General features: G+C 36.1%; 1 protein-coding gene across 11 annotated transcripts in view; it reads left to right on the top strand.

Moving 5' to 3' along the window:
- Positions 1–15,716, top strand: part of LOC127880865 (pleckstrin homology domain-containing family G member 5-like) — a 228,986-nt gene extending 213,270 nt beyond the window's left edge. For all 11 annotated transcript variants that reach the window (XM_052428331.1, XM_052428327.1, XM_052428323.1 and 8 more), the window contains 8 exons: positions 4,362–4,472; positions 5,376–5,525; positions 6,258–6,395; positions 7,318–7,437; positions 8,493–8,622; positions 9,660–9,772; positions 11,331–12,409; positions 12,968–15,716. In XM_052428331.1, the coding sequence (XP_052284291.1) occupies positions 4,362–4,472; positions 5,376–5,525; positions 6,258–6,395; positions 7,318–7,437; positions 8,493–8,622; positions 9,660–9,772; positions 11,331–12,409; positions 12,968–12,977 (1,851 nt within the window). In that variant the 3' untranslated portion in view covers positions 12,978–15,716. The remainder of the gene's footprint in view (positions 1–4,361; positions 4,473–5,375; positions 5,526–6,257; positions 6,396–7,317; positions 7,438–8,492; positions 8,623–9,659; positions 9,773–11,330; positions 12,410–12,967) is intronic.
- The last annotated feature ends 5,722 nt before the right edge of the window (positions 15,717–21,438 follow it).

Below are 21,438 nucleotides of genomic sequence, written 5' to 3'. Positions count from 1 at the left end.
TTACATTATTTTGTAATTCCTGTTCATTTTAGCTCGATTGAATTGAAAGCCACCGGCTTATTAAAATGCTCTCGAGTTTGTTATACCCCCACAAACGAAGTTTAGGGGGGTATAATAGGAGTGAACTTGTCTGTCGGTCGGTCCGTATTAAGTGTCTGCTCTCTAATTCAAGTAGTTTTTATCCGATCTTCACCAAACTTGGTCAGAAGTTGTATCTACATGATGTCTAGGCCAAGTTAGAACATGGGCCTTGCCGGGTCAAAAACTAGGTCATAGGGTCACTTAGTGGGTTTTAAACATTCAGCATGTTGTCCGCTCTCTAATTCAAGTAGTTTTCATCCAATCTTCACCTAACTTAGTCAGAAGTTGTATCTAGATGATCTTAAGGCCAAGTTCCAACATGGGCCTTGCCGGGTCAAAACTAGGTCACGGGGTCACTTAGTGCGTTTTTTAACATTCAGCATGGTGTCCTCTCTCTTATTCAAGTAGTTTTCATCCGATCTTAACCAAACTTGGTCAGAAGTTTTATCTAGATGATCTGAAGGCCAAGTTCAAACATGGGCCATGCCAGATCAAAAACTAGATCACAGGGTCACTTAGTACTTTTACACATTGAGCATGGTGTCCGCTCTCTATTTCAAGTAAATTAAATCCGATCTTCACCACACTTGGTCAGAAGTTGTAACTAGATGATGTGTAGGTCAAGTTTAAACATGGGCCATGCCGGGTCAAAAACTAAGTCACGGGGTCACTTAGTGTGTTTTAAACCTCATCATGTTGTCCGCTCTCTAAGTAGTTTTTATCCAATCTTCACCAAAATTGGTCAGAAGTTGTATCTTAATAATGTCTAGGGCAAGTTTGAATATGGGTCATGCCGGGTCAAAAACAAGGTCAAGGGGTCGCTTAGTGTGTTTTAAACATCACAATGTTGTCCGCTCTCTATTTCAAGTAGTTTTCATCCAATCTTCACCAAACTTGGTCACAAGTTGTATCTAGATGATGTCTAGGTCAAGTTTGAATATGGGTTATGCCGGGTCAAAAACTAGGTCACAGGGTTTCTTAGTGCGTTATAAACCTCACCATGTTGTCTGCTCTGTAATTCCAAGTAGTTTTCATCCAATCCTCACCAAACTTGGTCACAAGTTTTATCTAAATGATCTCTAGGACAAGTTTGAACATGGGCCATTCTGGGTTAAAAACTAGGTCAAGGGGTCACTTAGTGTGTTTTTAAAATTGAGCATGGTGTCCGCTGTTTTTTGTGAAGACAACATGCAAAATATTATGTGTCAATGCGGCATGTGGGGGTATTCGTCACGTCTGTGACAAAGCTCTAGTTTACCTGGTAGAAAGTTGGTGTCTTTTGGGAGATATAAAGAACGCTCCCAAACCCACAACTTCCAAGTTGCTAGGCAGACAAGACAGTATATTCACTCTACTTCCAAGTGGTTTCTGTACATTTGATATGACACGCAAGCTTGGTCATTTCACCCCAAGAAACAAAGTTTAATAGGTCTTGTCAGCTGTTTTTCAGTGTATCTGTATTAGTGTGCAAAAGCTCCTGGAGTGTCTTCATTATAGCAATCAAATAACTTGAAACCTGAAATATGTCATGACCATGAAGTTGCTGTGCAAGACTTTTTGATGCCCATGTATCCACACATTCTTGAGTTATTTACCCTTGATTATAGCTGCTGATAAATCTTAGATGGGGTAGCTATAGTTTTTGGTTTGATAGGAATTCATTCTTAACCAATCTGTACCCAAGTTAAGTTGTCATGCTGGGAGTAATTTAGATTACTAGTCTAATGCTGTTCCAACTGTGCTGTCTGACCAAATATTTCTTCAAGTATTGTTTACAGAAATTATATGTTTAAAAACCCACCTGTTGTTGTTTTAGTTGTCTTTCTCAAACTTTTAATTATAGTAACACAACCTATTGTAGGAGGTCTAGTGTTCAAGTGAAATACTTATAAGTGCAAACATTTCTACATGAAGGGAAGAAAATACTTATGTCTGACAAAAAAGATCAGTTACACATAATGTGCTCAGAAAATGGATTGATTAGCTACGATATATAACTATAAAATACAATATGTCATTAATTTAGTTGAGCATTTGGAACATAGGGTGAACAAATATTTAATTGATTACAGTCGTTTTTATGCCCCCGGTAGGGTGGCATATAGCAGTTGAACTGTCCGTCAGTCAGTATGTCAGTCTGTCCCTCCGTCCGAAAAAACTTTAACATTGGCCATAACTTTTTAAATATTGAAGATAGCACCTTGATATATGGCATGCATGTGTATCTCATGGAGCTGCACATTTTGAGTGGTAAAATTTCAAGGTGAACATCATCCTTCAAGGACTCTAGGGTTGAAAAAACAAAGTCAAGGGAAGTAATAAGCTTTAAATGGACATAGTTATCTGACCTGCCCACATATATATTTCATATATAAATCAAAGCGGCGCAGTAGGCGGCATTGTGTTTCTGACAAACATATTGTGGTAAAAGGTCAAGGTCATCCTTTACGGTCTACGGTAAAAAATACAGATTTACGGGAAGTAATAAGCTTTAAAAAGGGAGAAAATTATTCAATATTGAACATAGCCACTTTATATATTTGGCATGCATGTGTATCTCATGGAGCTGCACATTTAAAGTGGTGAATCTACAGTCACAGTAGTGGCTTTTAATTAATTGCTACTAAAAATAGAGATTTGTTACAGACAATTATTTTCAAGGGAAGTAATTTATATAATTATAAATCTCATTTATATATTACCTTACCAAGAATTGAAGTTCTTTTCACAGTTACTGTACAGATTTATTATTTTGATTATTTATAACCCAAATGATTGATTTTTCAAAGTTTTTTTATGTCCCCCACTATAGTAGTGGGGGACATATTGTTTTTGCCCTGTCTGTTGGTCTGTTGGTTGGTTGGTTGGTTTGCGCCAACTTTAACATTTGCAATAACTTTTGCAATATTGAAGATAGGAACTTGATATTTGGCATGCATATGTATCTCATGGAGCTGCACATTTTGAGTAGTGAAAGGTCAAGGTCATCCTTCAAGGTCAAAGGTCAAATATATGGGTCAAAATCGCTCATTTAATGTACACTTTTGCAGTATTTCAATATTCAAGATAGCAACTTGATATTTGGCATGCATGTGTATCTCATGGAGCTGCACAATTTGAATCGTGAAAGGTCAAGGTCATCCTTCAAGGTCAGATGTCAAATATATGTGGCCAAAATCGCTCATTTTATGAGTACTTTTGCAATATTAAAGATAGCAACTTGATATTTGGCATGCATGTGTATCTCATGGAGCTGCACATTTTGAGTGGTGAAAGGTCAAGGTCATCCGTCAAGGTCAGAGGTCAAATATATGTGGCCCAAATCGCTAATTTTATTAATGCTTTTGCAATATTGAAGATAGCAACTGGTATTCGGCATGCATGTGTATCTCATGGAGCTGCACATTTTGAGTGGTGAAAGGTCAAGGTCATCCTTCAAGGTCAAATATTTGGGTCAAAATTGCTCATGTAATGTCACTTCTGCAATATTGAAGCTAGCAATGTTACATTTGAAATGCATGTGTATCTCATGGAGCTGCACATTTTGAGTGGTAAAGGGTCAAGGTCAAGGTCATCCTACAAGGCCAAACGTCATATAGGGGGACATTGTGTTTCACAAACACATCTTGTTTTTAAATGATATAATCATAATTTCTTTGATGTTCATTACACACCTGTGGACTTATGTCCATAGATACATGATCAACTCTGGCTATAATCTCTTTAAACCACAGGCCTTGGTTGTCAGTGATGTCTGACATGGTCATAATTGACTGTGAGACCCCCCCCCCCCCTTTAAAGGGAGATGATTTCTATACCTGCCAAATGATAAATAGAAATTTTATTTCAATGCCGCGCAGTAGGGGGCATTGTGTTTCTGACAAACACATCTCTTGTTATTATTAGATTTGAATATTTGACTTGCGTTATGAAATGGATACAATTTACCCGTGTATAGTTTATCTATTCTCTAAGTATATAGTCAGTGGGGAAAATGACCTTTAAACTTGCATCAGTCTGTGATTTGGTCAGACATGGGAGGTAATTATGTATTTTTTTGAGGAGTCTGTAACCAGTAGCCTCTCCTTTTGAAAATATAGTTATAGTTATTAATATTTAAATTACAATATTCAAAATGGAACAAAAAAATACACCTGAATTCGAAAAATTATTATGGTATGATGTTTTATTTCCTTAAAAATCATTTGAAATCACATGATCAAATGATGTGTCAAGTTTCGTGTTTATGCGGTTCATTGATGTATTTGCTGTTGTTTCAGTACCATGACATCTTTCAAACGTACGTCCAATACTTTATGAAGCACAAAGTCTGTACAGACTACATGAAGTCGCAGTACAGTGACAATGAACTCTTCAAAATATTTGTGATTGTAAGTCATTTCCTTAGAAATATTTAAATTTGTTATTGTTAAATTGGTTTAACTTTATTGCCTCGAAACATCTTTATGATAAATACCAAGTTATGGTACAATTTATTTTATAGAAAGTTAAAAATATAATGAAATCTTGTAGCCACAATATTTCATAATTTCAATGAAATCTTGTCATCTGAACTCATTTGGCCCCTTATTTTTATGAACTCTCATCAGTTAGCTACATTTGAAACACATTGTCAACGAAATTTCATCTTTAAAATGCATTGTGGATTATATCTCTTGGCAGATAAGCTGAGCAAACATTCACAGGATATTTTATTATTTCTCTGTAATTTCATCTTTGATTCTATAATGTAGCAAATGTTAAGTTAGTTATGACATCATAACAATGATATCATTTCAATGTTTAGAGTTAAGCAAGGATTAAAGGCAGTTTCATATACTAGGTTTATATTCGGCCACAACAAAAGAAATGAAAGTACAGATTCTATGTTACTGATATTTTAGTCTTTATTGTACTATCCTCGCTCGAGGAAAACTGAGCATAATGCTTGAGGATAAAGTATAGTCCTAGATGTAAATAAATCGTCACACAAATTTTCCTGCGCAGTCAGTACAGGCTTATCTGAGATGATACTTTCGGATTGCACTAAATGTTTGCAACTGAGAGACTATAACTTTGAAACCAAAACTGCCATAAAAGCAGAAATTGTCATCCCTGATTTGCCTGAGCAGACTGCAGACAATTTACTTAGCATTAAGCCCAGTTTTCCTAAAGAAAGACTAGTACAATAAGAAGTGAAATATTGCCTAAATATATGTGAGACATAAGATATTCTTTGATTGATGGTTGCTAGTATAACATATCAAATAATCAAGCACTCCCTTTATCTTCAGTGGGCAGAAGCCCAGAAGCAATGTAACCGGTTGAAGTTAACTGACCTGCTGGTTAAGCCCATGCAGCGGTTGACTAAGTACTCGCTGCTGCTTCAAGCCATTCTGCGGAAAACAGACGACGATCAACAGCGGAGGGACGTCCTCGAAATGGTAGGAGGCTGTTTGTGGTGCTCAGGAAGCTCAAAAATTCAAATTCAATAAATATCCTCGTTGTAGATTGTATTGCTGAAGTAATCAAAGTTTAAATTTAATATTCTCGTTGTAGGTTGTATTGCTGGGGTAATCAAAGTTCCCAATTCAATAAATATCCTCGTTAACTCATTTATGCCTAGCGTCCTGAAAAAAGGACATTGCAAACAGCGTAGACCCAGATGGGACGCCGCATCATGCGGCGTCTTATCTGGGTCTGCGCTGTTTGCTTAAAGGAATTTCTGTAAGAAATATTCTAAATATAGAAATAAGTATACTAGACATCCTTAATTTTGGAAATAAATTGATGCAATTTAGAAGGATGAGAGAGTCCACTAGGCATAAATGGGTTAAATTGAGCCAAGTTTTCCCAGAAACAGGCTCTATTGATTTAAGCTGTTATAATAGGGTTACTATAAACACAAAAATAAATAGAGACTGCCCACTGCCATTGAAGGGTGTCTTGTCCCTTAGCAGATCAAATAAAATGTAAGACCGTTCTTACTAGATTCAAGTTATAGTCTATGTTCCAATGCTTAGATATTGTTAAGCAGCATACAGCATAAAACCAGATAGCTAGTTACTTGCAGGGTGTTCTGGTTTTATGCTGGTTGCGTACAGCTGTTTTAACTTTGCTTCTTAGCAGAAAAGGGTTAAATTGTTTGTTAATTCCTTGTCATATATTGTCGTTAGATCGCGACCGTGGATAGATTTGTCCACCATGTGGACTCCACTCTGCATCAGCAACTCGAGGAAGAGAAGTTGCAGGCGATCGTGGACAAGATAGAACCGTACGATGCGGTGGATGCGCCCAACGACGAATGTGTCAGGGTGAGTCCTTGAGAGCTGGGAATCATCAGTGGCGTTAATAACATTGTTAACTTCTTCATAAGTCCAAAGTCTTGAATAACATCTTCTTAAGTCCAGTGTCATTAATAACATCTTCATAAGTTCAATATTCTAAAGAACATCTTTAAAAGTTTAGTATTATAAATAGATTTTCAATAGTCCAGTATTATAAATAACATTTTCAATAGTTCAGTGTCATTAATAACATTTCCAAAACTCCATTGTCATTATGAAAAACTCCAAAACTCCAGTGTCATTATATATAATAACATCTCAAAAAATCATGTTTCATTAATAACATATTCAAAAGTATGGTGCGATTAATTACATCTTCAAACTCGTTAATTACATCTACTTAATTCCAGTGTAATTTATAACATTTTCATAACTCAAGTGTCGTTAATAACATCTTAAGAACTCCAATGCCATTAATGTCTTCAAAACTCAAGTGTAATTTACAAGATCTTCAAAACTCCGCTGTATTTATAACATCTCCAATACTCAAGCGTTAAAAAAAAAATGATATAACTCCATTGTAATTAATTATATATGAAAAATTCCACCCTCATTAATAACACTCCAAAATGCCACTGCCATTAAGAACATCTCCATTGTCCTTAAAAACATCTTGAATTCCAACTCGTATCCCATTTAAACTACAGACTTGATTCTACATCCGTCACCTTAACCCTTTAAGCGCTGGAACCGAATTTTAAAGGCCTTTGCAAACAGTTTGGATCCTGATCAGACGCCACAAAACATGGCGTCTGATCAGGATCCAAACTGTTTGCTATTCTGTTAGTGGTCTTTGAAAAAAAGTGAAGAAAATGATGATTTTAGAAATTCAGCAGACACCAATTTAGCAGACGACAAATATCCCAGCATGCAACGGGTTAAATTTCAGCTGATCCTGCCTTATAACAGCAATTTCAACCTGCTGGCACCAATGCCTGGATGTACCGAGGCTCAAACCCGCAGCCTCGTTATGCAGTCCCCTCTTAAGATGAAGGTGAATCAGAACCGGGTAAGGCCCATGTTTAGTGTATGATTGTATTTTCTTAAGTTCATTTAAAGAAGTGAGGGTATATTGTTTTGCTGGATGTCGGTTTGTTGGTAGACCAGTTTGTTTTCGATCAATAATTTGTGAACGGATTAACCAATTTGCTTAATACTTCACATGTGCATTGGCCTTTGCCAGTAGATGACCCCTAATGAAATTAGGGTAACCAGGTCAAGGTCAATGTCACACTCGGAGTGAAAATTGTTTTCGATCAATAACTTGTGAACAAAGAGACCAATTGGCTTGATACTTCCCCTGTGCATTGACATTAGACAGTAGATAGCCCCTATAGACATTGGGGTCAAAAGGTCACTGTCACACCAAGTGTGAAATCATTTCCGATCAATAACTTGTCAACTGATTCACTGATTGGCTTGTTACTACCAATATGCATTCGCCTAGGAAAGTAGATGATCTCTTTTGCAATTTTTGGTCACTAGGTCAAATGTTAAGGTCACTGTCACAATAAGTGTGAAAATGGTTTCCAATCAATAACTCTTTAATGCAATGACCGATTGGCTTGATACTTCCAATGTGCATTGGAAATGAGCCTAGCTTTGTACAAAGGAGGTTTAATGCATGTCCCACACAAAAGGGATGATTTTGTACAGTTTTATTGAATGTTTGTTGAAAGGAAGTCTTCTTGACAAACCGCCTGTTTAGGCCTAAAGTGTTGTCCCTATTTAGACTGTGCAGACCACACAGGCTGATATGGGAAGACATTAATCAGCACTTGCACTAACCCTGTTTTCTTGGAGCGCGAACACAAATTATATAATTTCCGATGGACATGGAATGCCTGCTGTAATATGGAGTTATGGCCCTTTCCTTCTATTTTTTTTATGCATAGGGTTATGTCCATTGTCCCAATTTTCTTACATGGAGTGCGTTCCTTTGTCCCATTTTCTTACTTGGAGTTTGTTCTCTTGTCCCATTTTCTTACTTGGAGTTTGTTCTCTTGTCCCATTTTCTTACATGGAGTTCGTTCCCTTGTCCCATTTTCTTACATATATTTCCAGATGGATGTGGAGTGCCTCCTGTTCACAGACCTGCTCCTCATCTGCAAGAACAAGCGCATGGATAAGTACAAGATTGTCAAGCCACCCATGAGAGTGGACAGAATCATCACACATGAATTGAAAGATAAAGGTAGATACTTTCATTGGTTACATTTGACTTATTTGTTCAGCCTTTTTCTGAATGGGGCTTAATTAGTGTATGTTAAGTGTTGTCCCAGATAAGCCTTATGAGGTATGACACTTTCTGCCTTAACCCTTTGCATGTTGGGAAATTTGTCGTCTGCTAAAATGTCGTCTGCTTAATTCCTAAAATTAGCATTTTCTTCGATTTTTTTTCAAAGAATACTATCAGAATAGCAAACAGTTTGGATCCTGATGAGACGCCATGTTCTGTGGCGTCTCATCTGGATCCAAACTGTCTGCAAAGGCCTTAAAAATTCGGTTCCCGCACTATAAGGTTTAATGTATATTTTATTTAACAAAAATCTAAAATGGCGGAAAGTTTCATAACTGATTAGCCTGTGCATGCAGATTAAACAGTTTAATCTGGGACAATGCTAAACGCACATGCCTTTAGCCCTGTTTTTCCCTGCATTTTTTTTCTGAACCTTAAATGATATTACGAGCACCCTGGCAGTATTTTATTATCTCTTGCCAAAGACAGAGGGATGTAGTTTTGGCGTTGTTGTCAGTTGGTACGCCTGTCAGTGAGGGGGGGGGGGGGGATATTAATTCAATGACTGCTTGTAATTGTTAAAATCATCCTTGGGTATACCAAAAATTGCATTTTTAAATAAAACATAACACATGCAAGGTTTTACAGAAATAAGTATCAATAACTAAGCACTTATTTTACCTGTTATCTATGTTTGTCAAAATGCTATTTCAGTTGCAACTGCAAGATTCTCAGTATAAACTAGAACCTATTTCTTTTTATTTGTGTTTATCTATGGAGTTTCTTGCTGATATAATCATTATTATTTGTGTTGGGCATTACGTTTTGTTGATTTTGTAGCGGCAGAAAATTAATGTTGCGATTCCTCAGAATCTGAAATCAAGGAATTTATGTGTCCACAAAAGAGTGTGTTTTTTTTTAACTAAAAATGTTATTCCAAAGAATTATTTAAGATGTTTACAGAGCTAATATCTTCATTTTCTCCCTCCCAGGGAGTTTTCTGTTGATCTACGTGAATGAGTACCATGTGCCGATGTCTTCGTTCACGTTTCACGGAGATCAGAGCGCCGTGAACATCTGGCTCGTTCACATCAAGAAGGCTCAGGTAAGCTGATGTGAATAGTCGAGCCTTGCTCTGGGAAAACCAGTAAATGCCCTTTTATTAATAATATTTCATTTTCTAATGTTTTTTTTTGCCCTGGATTGAATGATCGGGGTTATATTGTTTTTGGCTTTCCGTCCCAATACCTTGGTCATTACTTTTGCAATATTGAAGATAGCAACGTGATATTCGGCACGCATTTGTATCTCATGGAGCTTCACATTTAGAGTGGTGAAAGGTCAAGGTCATCCACCAAGGCCAAAGGTCATCCTTCAAGGTCAAAGGTCAAATATATGGCTTCAAAGCGTCACTTGTGTTTTGCAAACACAGATCTTGTTTTTCTGAGTGAGATCTCATAAACTTATGATCGCAATTTGATTAAACTTTGTGAGCACTTTCTTTTAGGGTTGACATTCGCATATTGTCAGGCCACTCGGTTGAATGTTCAAGCAATTTTTCATGACAAAATATAGGGTGATCATCAGCTGTTTTCATGGAATTTAGTGACATTCAAAACAAAATGTCTTTGTATTTATGAGATCTCAAACAAAAATCAAAATGTGAAAACTTCAATACAGCAAAGGGGCTGGACATGCACATTTTTGCAAATCATTTTGCTACAATGTCAATGTCACTGTCATTTTTCCAGTCTGTTGATCGTTCAATTTTTTGTTCCAATGCTTTCATTTCAAGTATAGATTTACCGAGAGCATCACTTGGGAGGGTGCATTAGTTTGATTGTCATTCTTCTAAATAAATGGTATGTTTTCCCCAAAAGAATATAAATCTTGCTACAGTGCACATAGTACTGTTTTGTTTATATTTGTGAAAATTTGTTGGTATTGTTTTTCCTAAATATAGGGGAACACAGGGCTTTATACATGTCCGTTAAAGGGACTGTCAACCACGAATGACGAAAAAAGAAAAGTTCTAAAATACCGTAGTTTTTTACAATGATTAGTTTATATTGATTAAAATATCACGACTGGTATATTACATTACTTGAAAAAGTTCATATTTTCAGTATATTTGGTAATAAAATTTCGCGATGTGAAATCAAAAGTACAACCCGAAAATAGGTGACATAACAATATACACACTATAAATAACGCAAGTAGATTGATAATTTTATATACAACATTTTGTATTAGATATATACAATTCACTACGCATGCACAATTTGCATTTCTGGGTTTTACCACGTGAAGATGATGATCAATCTACTGGCGTTATTTATAGTTAACTGATAATTACTTGGTAGACATACCCAGTAAAATTTGTTACCAAATATACTGAGCATATGAAAACTTAACAACTTTTTTCAAGTAATCTAATATACCAGATGTGATATTTTAATCAATAATGAACTAATAATTGTAAAAAATACGGTATTTTACACCTTTTCTTTTCTTTGTCGTCATGGTTACCAGCCCCTTTAAGTGTGGAAAGTGTCCTTGCTCTAGCAGGCTAATTTTGGAATGACTCTTTACCCACATTCATTAAGCCCCATTTTTTCTTATTTTCAATCCAAGGCATCATGATCTCTTGTTCCTTTATCCAGGATCTATACCAAGAAGCCAAGATGGCCGGCTCTGCCCATCCCAAGCCCACGTTCCCACAATCAGAAATCATCACAGAGGAAGTGATAGGCTACACAACACTATACATCGGTGACAATAGCGAGGGTCTGCCCCTGTTCCAGCTCCAGCGCTGCTCTAGCGAGGAACCTGAGGCCTTCACTGTGTTGGATTCTGCAATAAATAGGTCAAGGTCATGGAATGAGATGACCTCCATGAATACAGAGCCCCAGTACAGTGACCTAAGTGTTATGGGCTCAGGCAGTGCAAATATCACAGCTGTACCAAGTGCTTATGATTTAGAAAACATGTCCACAACTACGAGTGGTGCAAACTTTGTCGGCAATCACGCCACTGTGCAATATTCACGATCAGATCCGTCTGTTTTCAGTCAGTTTATTGGCGATGATAGGCTACAAGTGCCGCAAGTATCCATATCCGCTGGCACTAGCGAGAGCGATATGTCCATTCTGCCTGAATTCGTAGATGAGGGCATGAAATCAAAACTGTATCAGAGGCGTCAGCGAACTGAGCGGTTTCACACGGCTGACGCAGTGCGGGAGTTAAACAAAGACCAGAACCGTGATAATAGCATACATAAACGATTAAGTTGGAATTTTCCCAACGGCAATGTAAACGCAGATAAACAGGGTGTGTTGAAAACCAAAGTGTTGAGTTCGGATTCTATGCGCAGTTTTCCGAGCTCAAGTGGGGTGTCTTCAACTGGTTCACTTCATTTAAACCCTGATGGTGATATCTGTGAAGAGGATAGTGACCTTGAGGGAAATGATAATGACCTTGACCGCGAATTCTCGCCGGACGTTAATGAGGATGACGTTTTAAATGGCTACCATTCCTCGACACATCATGGTAAATCTACGTCTGCGAATGATATCGTTCACCTCATGCAAGACCTGAACACAACTGATATTCATGGTGATATGAAGGATGGTATTAAGTCGATTGACTTGCCGCTTTGCGAGGATCCCAATATACGACTTTCACATGCCCAGCTTTTGCGAATGAAGAAGCAGCTACTGTTGAGTTCCAATGTCGAGGCCAGGTATGAAACTTTGTTATTAAAGCCACACACCTTACCTCTGACTTTGAAATGAAATACATGTTAATCAATACATTTAGATGCAATTTGAAAGTGTTCAAAATTGTCATTAAATCTATAGCCTAGTTAGCAAGTAATTTATTATTTTTCAAACAGTACCGCTGTTAAAACCGAAAATAGGATTTCTAGACATCTAGGGTTGGAAGGTGTGGTCCCATATTAGTCTGTATGGACTGCACAGGCTTATTTTGGAAAACACTACAAATATGCATTAAGCTCCCTTTTCCAGGGCGTTGCAAAATACACAATTTGCTAAAAATTAGTTTTTTGTTTTAATAAGTCGATTCTAAACAGTCTCTCTGGGATAATCTATGATTATTAATTCATAAATTTGTTTATCATACGTATCTTAAACAAGTAATATTAATTTAAAATTGCTAATCAAACAGTAAATAATAACAAAATGCACATTGTATATAAGGAGTTAGAAATGTACTTATAAAACCAAAATTAATCTTATTATTAGTACTAGATTCTTCAAATCTGTTCTCTATTTTTCAGTGAAGTTTGATTAGATGATGTGAGAGGCTACAACAGTGAGGCTACAACACACCATAATAATTGGCCAACCAATCATAGGAGTTGCTTTGTAGCCATGGCACCAGTGAACTGTGATACTGATACCCCACCCACTTTCAATACTATACTCACTTAAGTGCATACTGACCTTGTATCTGACACATATTTAATCTGGTGATATTCTACTGTTAAAGATAATTGGTGTATCTTAGAATGTCGTGTTAATTCAGTTTTTGCAGTCAGGGGAGAGAAAACTGTATTGTTTATATGCAGTTTTTTTTTGCAATTATCTCCCTTGTGAATGTAAAATATTTATTTGTCTCATCTTGGACAATCGCGACCCACAGTAAATGCATGTTCAAAGAGATATTTTTTACAAATCTTATGAAATTAATGTACAATAATAGAAGTATAGGGATGCTTCAATAACTTGTATATTGGTACATGTTCTTGCAAGTTTTTTCTTTCAAAGGATTTGTTATATAATATTCTCAAAAAACACAAATATCTCAGATGAATTTTAAAAGTATAGCTATGAAAGCAAGCCTTGTGCGAATTCCAGTAATACTTTTTTGGAAATGTTAAATACAAACCTGGTTGTGTTTCCATTTTTAAAATGTCACTTCAATAAGTGCACAAAACCAATAAACCACGTTATTAAAAAGACACCACTAACTAAGTTTAAAGCAAATGGCTTTGTGAAAACTGTACAGCAGTCTTCATTCCATATGAATTTTTTCCAGATATTTATGAACCTGAAAAAAAAGAACATAAAATTAAACATGCAGCATTATTTAAAATATATGGTAAGGAACTCATGTATATGGTAGTTGAAACACAGAATGAAAAGTTGTTAATATTGGAGAACAAGAAAATCTGAGTTTGTTTGTAGATTGTTAATAAATGTTTAGACTGTTCCTTGAATTGAAGCCATTGTTAATTACGATGCCAAGATTTGGCTCTATATAGAACGTTTATCTATTTTATTACAAACAAGTTTATTTAAATATACTTTAATGCACATCAATGTCTCAGTTTAATATTGTCATAATTACCTTCTTATATTAATAGGAAGAATGTGAAAAGTTCTTATACCATGGCATGAAAAAGTTACTGTAGCTATGAATTAGACAAAATGTGTTTCATGCTTCCTTTATATTTTTATTTTCGTGTATCATCTGGTAAATTGACCTTAATGCCGTTTATACATGTTGGGTATCAAACAACAGTTGTAACAATAACCAATAAAATTATATGCTTTTTTTCTTGCTCAGCACAATTGTTGTTAATCTTTGCCTGCAATTGAACAGACCATGATATAACAAAATACTAGCTTGTGACACAGAATTGTGATTGAATATTCATTGTGTTGTTCTGTTTCAAGAACTATTAATAGGAGGAGTATTTTAGGGTCAGATCATTCTTAGAAAAATGGTTGGTTGGGGATAAATTGAGCGACCAATCCAATGCTCCATTTCTATATAAAAAAAATAAGTCTGGACCCAAATGTTTTTTGAAGTAAGTCTGGATTAAGCTTTGAATAGTTTTTTTGCTAAGTTCACTAGAAAGCCAATCTCAGGGTTACATTCAAGGTCTGTTTTTTAGAAGGCCAGTCTAGCTCAACGTTACATAAGAGGTCTGTTTTCTTAGCAAGATAAATTTTGTTTTGCTTAGTTCACTAAAAAGACATTTCCAAGGTAAAATACTCTTGGCAACAGAGTATTTTATACAAAGTTCCTCTTGAACCAGCTGTCAAAGATACCCCCCTACTTAACCGCCGCCCCCAGCCCCCTTGCCTCTCATTGCAATTGGTTCCTACATATAAGCCTTGTTCAGAGAAAACTGGGCATAATACATGTGCGTAAACTGTTGTTCCAGATAAGCCTGTGTAGTCCTCACTTCTCTGACATTTTTCATTTAAATGAAGTCTCTTCTAAGCAAAAATCAAATTTAGGCGGAAAGTGTCGTCCCTGCGGACTGCACAGGCTAATCTGGGAAAAGTAAAAAGTAGTAAATCAAGAAATAAATAAATACTTCATACTTACACATGTATAGTTTAAACGTATTTTAACATACATCCTTTATCAAAGAATGCATTTCTGTGACAACAGGCTAATCATTTGGTTCGCCTTGCTATTTTGTATGCCCGCGGTCTTCAAAGCGGCGTCCAAACTTTAATCTTGGTCATAAATTTTGCAATATTGAAGATAGCAACTTGATATTTGGCATGCATGTGTATCTCATTAAGCTGCCCATTTTGAGTGGTGAAAGGTCAAGGTTATCCTTCAAGGTCAAAGGTCAAATATATTGCTTCAAAGCAGCGCCTTAGGGGGCATTGTTTTTTCTGACAAACACATCTCTCGTTTAAAACTCTTTTGAGTACATGACAATTATTAACGTGTTATTACCTCTGTATAAACTTTAAAAATCCTGATGTTAATTTGTTATTATACTGTTTGTTACTTGTCTCTTGTGTCTCAATATTTACTTTATTGTGATTCCAGAAATGTGCATTTCTTGTTATGTTTCTCGTTTCCAATGACAGTTATGAAACGATCATGGCTGTTTTCAATTGGTAAATTGATAGTGTTACTTTTACATTTTGCTGAACAGTTACATGATTATGTTGCTTGTTTAAAATGTTTAGTTATTAGTGTATATTACGTGAAATATTTATTATTACATATGTAAAGGATTTTTAAGAAATTAAAATAAATAATTTTATAAGTTGTGTTGTATTTGTTCTGGATACTAGTCTGTCTGTGATTTTACCACAAGCACCATTGTCTGCTGTTCTCCCTTCTCAAAAAAGTGAGCAAAACGTACATTTAACGTACATTTTGCGTGTGTTTAACGTGGCGTTATTGGCACTGCGTTTTATGTGCGCTTTTTCTTAACAAGTGAGTTTTTACCAAATAAAAAAAACAGGAACTGCGTCAAATGTGCGCTTTATGTGGGTTAAAGTGCGCTTAAACTAGATAAGAAAAAGTATGCTTAACACTGTGTAAAAATGTGCGCTTTTATGTGGGTAAAAACTGCGCTTTTAAGTGAGTTATTGTGTGTTTTTTGCTGCCATTCATGTATGTAATATGTGTGCTTTTTTGTGTTAAAAACTGCGCTTTTAAGTGCGTTTAATGTGAGCTTTATAAGTCAGTACTGATAAAAAGTGCACATTAAACGCACTTAAAGCGAAGTTTTAACCCACATAAAAGCACACATGTTGGTAAAATGTGCGCTTTTTGGCAAGTTTTAACTGCGCTTAAGTGAGTTAAATGTGCATTTTTTGTTAGTCAGTTCTTATAAAAAGCACACATTTAACTCGCTTATAGCGCAGTTTTAACCCACATAAAACGCACATTTTATGCATGTGAATGGCAGTAAAAAACGTACTTATAAAAGCACACATGTGCGTTAAAGGTGCATCTTTTGCCTTAACAAAGTTGATTCAATTGCATGATATCAAAAGTTTTAAAATGAAGGTATGAAATAAAAATAAAATGTAAGTATACTCGTTTATTTTAAATAATTACAAGATAATTAAATTTTACACTTTAATGTGATCCAAAATTATAACATTTATTAACATACATGAACAATTTAATTTCAATGATGACAATTAGGTAAAAAATACATAATAAGATTATAAATAAACAAACATTATAGGATACTGAACAGTATATTCACAGGAAAAATGTTGACTCATGTTGAACAATCATTCTACAAAAAAAAACGTGAATCAAAGAAATAAATATAATCAGTTCATCTGGTCTTTGAGGCAACGGAGCCAGGCTCTCATTTTCCTTTTAACCCATGCCACAGGTCAGTTGAATTTCTTTGCAGCCATCTCTGTAATGAAGTATTGAATGATATATGCTGATTTGTTTACTTTTCACTTACTCTTTAAATTTGTTTGATACTTAACATTCACAAATACCTCGTTAATGTTTAAAGGTTATGTTTTTATAACATGACCAGCATAATATAAGTACATCAAGCACACTTCCATAACCATTAACATACCAATTATGGCCTGACTTTTGTCCTTTGGGAGGCCTGGATGATATGCCACGGTGTCAGGTACCAGCTCCCTTCATTGAGCAGTCTTTAACATTCTTTTCAAGGGATTATCCAATCAATGTAAATTTTACCTTGGGGTTTAACCTTCAAATTTAAAATATAAAAGTTCTCATTTAGACTAACATATCCAAACTCAGCTCTATGTCTTATGGCGTTTTGACAAAAAATCCGGAAAATTTAATGCCAGATGGACAGACAGACGAGTGGACAGTCCAACGTCTATATACCATTCTACCGGGGCATCAATATGAGCTCAATATCTGAGAATTTTTGTAAGTCCTATGCCCATAATTTTGCCAAATATCAATGGACTGGTACGAATTTTTAAGTCGAATCCAATGCCAGAGCTGTACAAAGACGATTGTGATGGTTTATCTGGGTTGATGATGGTGAAAGTAAAAAAAATGTGTAGTAGATGATAAACGAAGATAGATGTTATTAGGGGTTTACTTTGAAACTAAATGAGGTTTTAATTTAAAGAGAAAATACTCCTTTGGTAATTTGTCAGTCATACTTTATGATGCATTTTTAAATACAAGTTTTTGATTTTCAAAGTTTGCTTTCCTCGTTATCACACAGCATACATTTATGAAATCTTTAGCTTTGAGCATCGGTGTCAAATTAAAAAAAAAAGAATTAGGGACGGGAGACCACTCCCGCGCCTTCCTCGGTCACCCCCCAGTTAAACAATCCTGGATACGACCCTGCTATTAACCACGCCTGTTTGGGAAAATTCAATATTTGTTTTGTTTGTACTTCCCGGTTAGTGTCATCAAAACGTTTACAAATAAATAAATATTAAATTGTTAAGTTCAAGTGTAACAAATTCGCGAACATATAGTTTTCCTCGTTTAATAATGTTGTAATGGTTTCTCATTGGTCAAAATTGTCTTTAACAGAATTTCAATTGCTACGGCAAAATTCTTCTGATTTTGGCTATTTTATTGTGTTTTTTTTTTATGGCGCAAATTTGGTAGCCACTAGTATTGTGTTTTAATGCCCAGTTTGTCAGTCAGCCCGGCGTTTGGTTAGCGCGAGATGCTCGAGAGTATTTGTGCGCTAAGTATCTGCACCATATACTCATCTCAGGGGAACCGAAAACACGGAATTTGGTTTTCAGCTGTTTTGATTTTCATCTTTCAGTGGGAAGTTGTTGGCCCTATGAGAGAATTGTCTTATGGTTTTGAAGATATAATTAATTATTTAACTTATTTTTTTTAACCTTTGTTTTGGAGGGGGGGGGGGTACAATTCCGTGTAAACATTGGCAAAGACACAAACTATCCTATGGTCTTGAAAAACGGGGTTTAATGCACGTGCATAAAGTGTTCACTGGAGAGGCAGTGCATTCCGCACAAGCCGAATGAACTGGATTAAATAAAGAGACTTAATAATTAAAAAAACGCGGAAAGCATCTTCTGTGATAAGCCGGTGAGAACTGCACATACTAAAATAGGATTTAATGCATGTGCGTAAAGTGTCATCCCAGATTAGCCTGTGCGGACTGTACAGGATAATCAGGTTAACAAAAATCAAGTTTAAACGGAAAGTGTCGTCCCTGATTAGCCTGTGCGGACTGCACAGGCTAATCTGGGACGACACTTTACGCACATGCATTCAGCAACTTTTCCTAGAGCGAGGCTCAAACAAATTCGCAAAGCTGATTCGTCTGCTGGTGGCTAGGAGACCGTATGCCTGTATGAATCTGATCATGTGGCGAGCGGCCCCGACTACGAGAGTACAATTATCAAGGTCAAAAATAACGCGCTCAAGCGGAAGTAGTCAAGCTCGTAAGGCCGTTCGTTAGCAAGCAGTGCTGCGCAGTATCACAGCATGACGACCCGTTTAACGAGCATTACGAACATCTTCCCTTATTATATTTTGGGCGTTCGATTACATTTCGAACATGAGTATTCAACATTTGTTTTTTATTTTTCCTTTTTTTTAATAGAATATTACAAAATGATTACCCCTAGGCACGGACTCTAGATTAATATACACTCCGTGCCCTAGGGCAATGTCGTTTGTGTCCAAAATGTGCGAAAATATACAAATACAAATAGATCTATATATAAAAAAGCCTAAAACAGTTTTACCTGTTTAAATAAACTTAATGCACGTTTTCCAAAAGTCTATTGCGACCAAAGATTGAGCTTAGCGTAATTATGTACTGACATTATCTTTTTATAAAGCATAATTAATAATTTAGTATGTACTAACGATGTAAAATACAAAAGTTCGGCAGTACAAAGACAGCCGCCCCGTTGATGATACAACGCAAGGATCGATTAAAAAAATGCTTATTGTACCGTTCATCATCCTATCTAAATAAAGCAATTTCAACATAACGACGAGAATGAAAAGATTTAGAACATTAATTGTTGTATTACGTTAAAAGAAAAAAAATCAGGATGCAGATTTGTAGGCATTAGTAAGTCACCACAATTTGTCGTGTGCACTGAAAGTCTGTCTGTCTGTCTGTTTATCTGTCTGTATATCTGTCTGTTTATCTGTCTGTTTATCTGTCTGTTTATCTGTCTGTCTATCTGTCTGTCTATCTGTGTGTATTTCTGTCTGTCTGTCTGTCTGTCTTTCTGTCTGTCTGTCTGTCTGTCTGTCTGTCTGTCTGTCTGTCTGTCTGTCCTGTCTGTCTGTCTGTCTGTCTGTCTGTCTGTCTGTCTGTCTGTCTGTCTGTCTGTCTGTCTGTCTGTCTGTCTGTCTGTCCGTCCGTCCGTCCGTCCGTCCGTCCGTCCGTCCGTCCGCCTGCCCGTCCGTACCTCCGTGTGTCAGGCCATCTGTCTGTCCGTGCGCCCGTACATCCGTCTGTCAGTCCGTCTGTATGTCTTTCTGCTCGGCTCATTTTATTCATTCTTCTGTGTCGTCTTTCTCTTGTTCTTCGCCAATACACTTAGAGTCCGTCCGTTGGCATTTTATCGAATCTCACCATTCTCTCCACCCTGAGTGGATGATGGTCCCTGCATGCCTAGCAAGTGTATTCAGGCGTTGGCTTTCCTACTGCGACATTTTAGGGACAGCACGAGGTGGAAGTTTTTTTGCATATGATGTTAGTGCACCAATCTCAACGTAGTTCACGATCAGCTATTGATCATTAAAAACAACTTATATGCGTTGGGTTTTGTTTTTCCATTGACATTTTATAAAACGCGTCAGATTTTAAGTTAATAAAGGACCAGGACAAGCTTTTGTGTGAAATAATGAATATTTGTCAATTTGGTATAAAACGCTTCAGAATCTTCGTAGAGAAATAAAAGGTTGGAAAACATACCCAAGGGTTTTATATAAATAGAATCCCGTTCTTTAACATATACACTAGCAATCTTTCAGTTGTATAAATGTCATTTGAATTTAACTTCGTTATAAAAACCACAGAAACAACGAAAAGGACTAGAGTACGTTTGTGCATTCGCATTGAAGTCCTACCACAACGGTATTAAGACAAACGAAATTGCATAATTTGAATGATACTTAAAAATGAGCGGACACCTGCGGTGGTAGAGACAATCATTTAAATTGCTGTAAAACGCGTCTGTGTCCGTACATAATTACCAGTCCTTTGTTGTTCGATTGCTTTTATATCCCGGGTCCATACGCCTCGAGTTTAATCGCATGTCCACGGCACGCGTTACATGGATATAATATTTGACTGTATTGTGATCAGATAATTCGTTCTTTGCCATTTGTGTTTGTGTAAGATTTGAGGATATACGTTGCATAGAAATGCACATTGCGTTACATGGAATAAAACGGTGGTAAAATGTAAAACATTTTATTTTGAATTTTTTAGTTTTTACCAAACGTTAAATAGAAATATGTCAGAAACACACTGTATGCTTTTAAAATAATTTTTTAAATCATCATATCCATTTAACGGCGTCGTTAAATTCTGCTCTATTTGCATCCATTATGGTATCACATTAAGAAGCATTTGATTTAATTGGAATCACCCACACGTTCGACGAACGTCATTTACGACACGTATGACGAACACAGTTGTATGTCTTAATATTAGAGATTCTTATTTATCATTCCGTGAATATACTATGTCGAGCTTTGTTTCAAATTACGTGCTGATGTCTTTGTTTGATTTAAAGTATAATCAACATTTTAATGTATTATTGCTTAAGCCACGAATATGTGAGTGGTAAAAAGCCGTCATTAACAGAACATATTTAAAGGAACAATTCACATATAGTAACAACGTCGAAACAATGGTGAAACATACTACTTCAGATTAACAACGGACCATATTTAACAAGAAAAAGAGAACACTGTGCAGAACAGGAATACCGGGTACATTATTTGATTGAACAGTAGATTATGTCACACACTGACTGTAAAATTAAAAAAAAAACAAAA

The sequence above is a fragment of the Dreissena polymorpha genome, chromosome 5 (assembly GCF_020536995.1).
Source record: "Dreissena polymorpha isolate Duluth1 chromosome 5, UMN_Dpol_1.0, whole genome shotgun sequence".
NCBI lineage: Eukaryota > Metazoa > Mollusca > Bivalvia > Myida > Dreissenidae > Dreissena > Dreissena polymorpha.
Note: the sequence above shows the minus strand (reverse complement) of the source record. Positions and strands in the feature narration are given on the sequence as shown.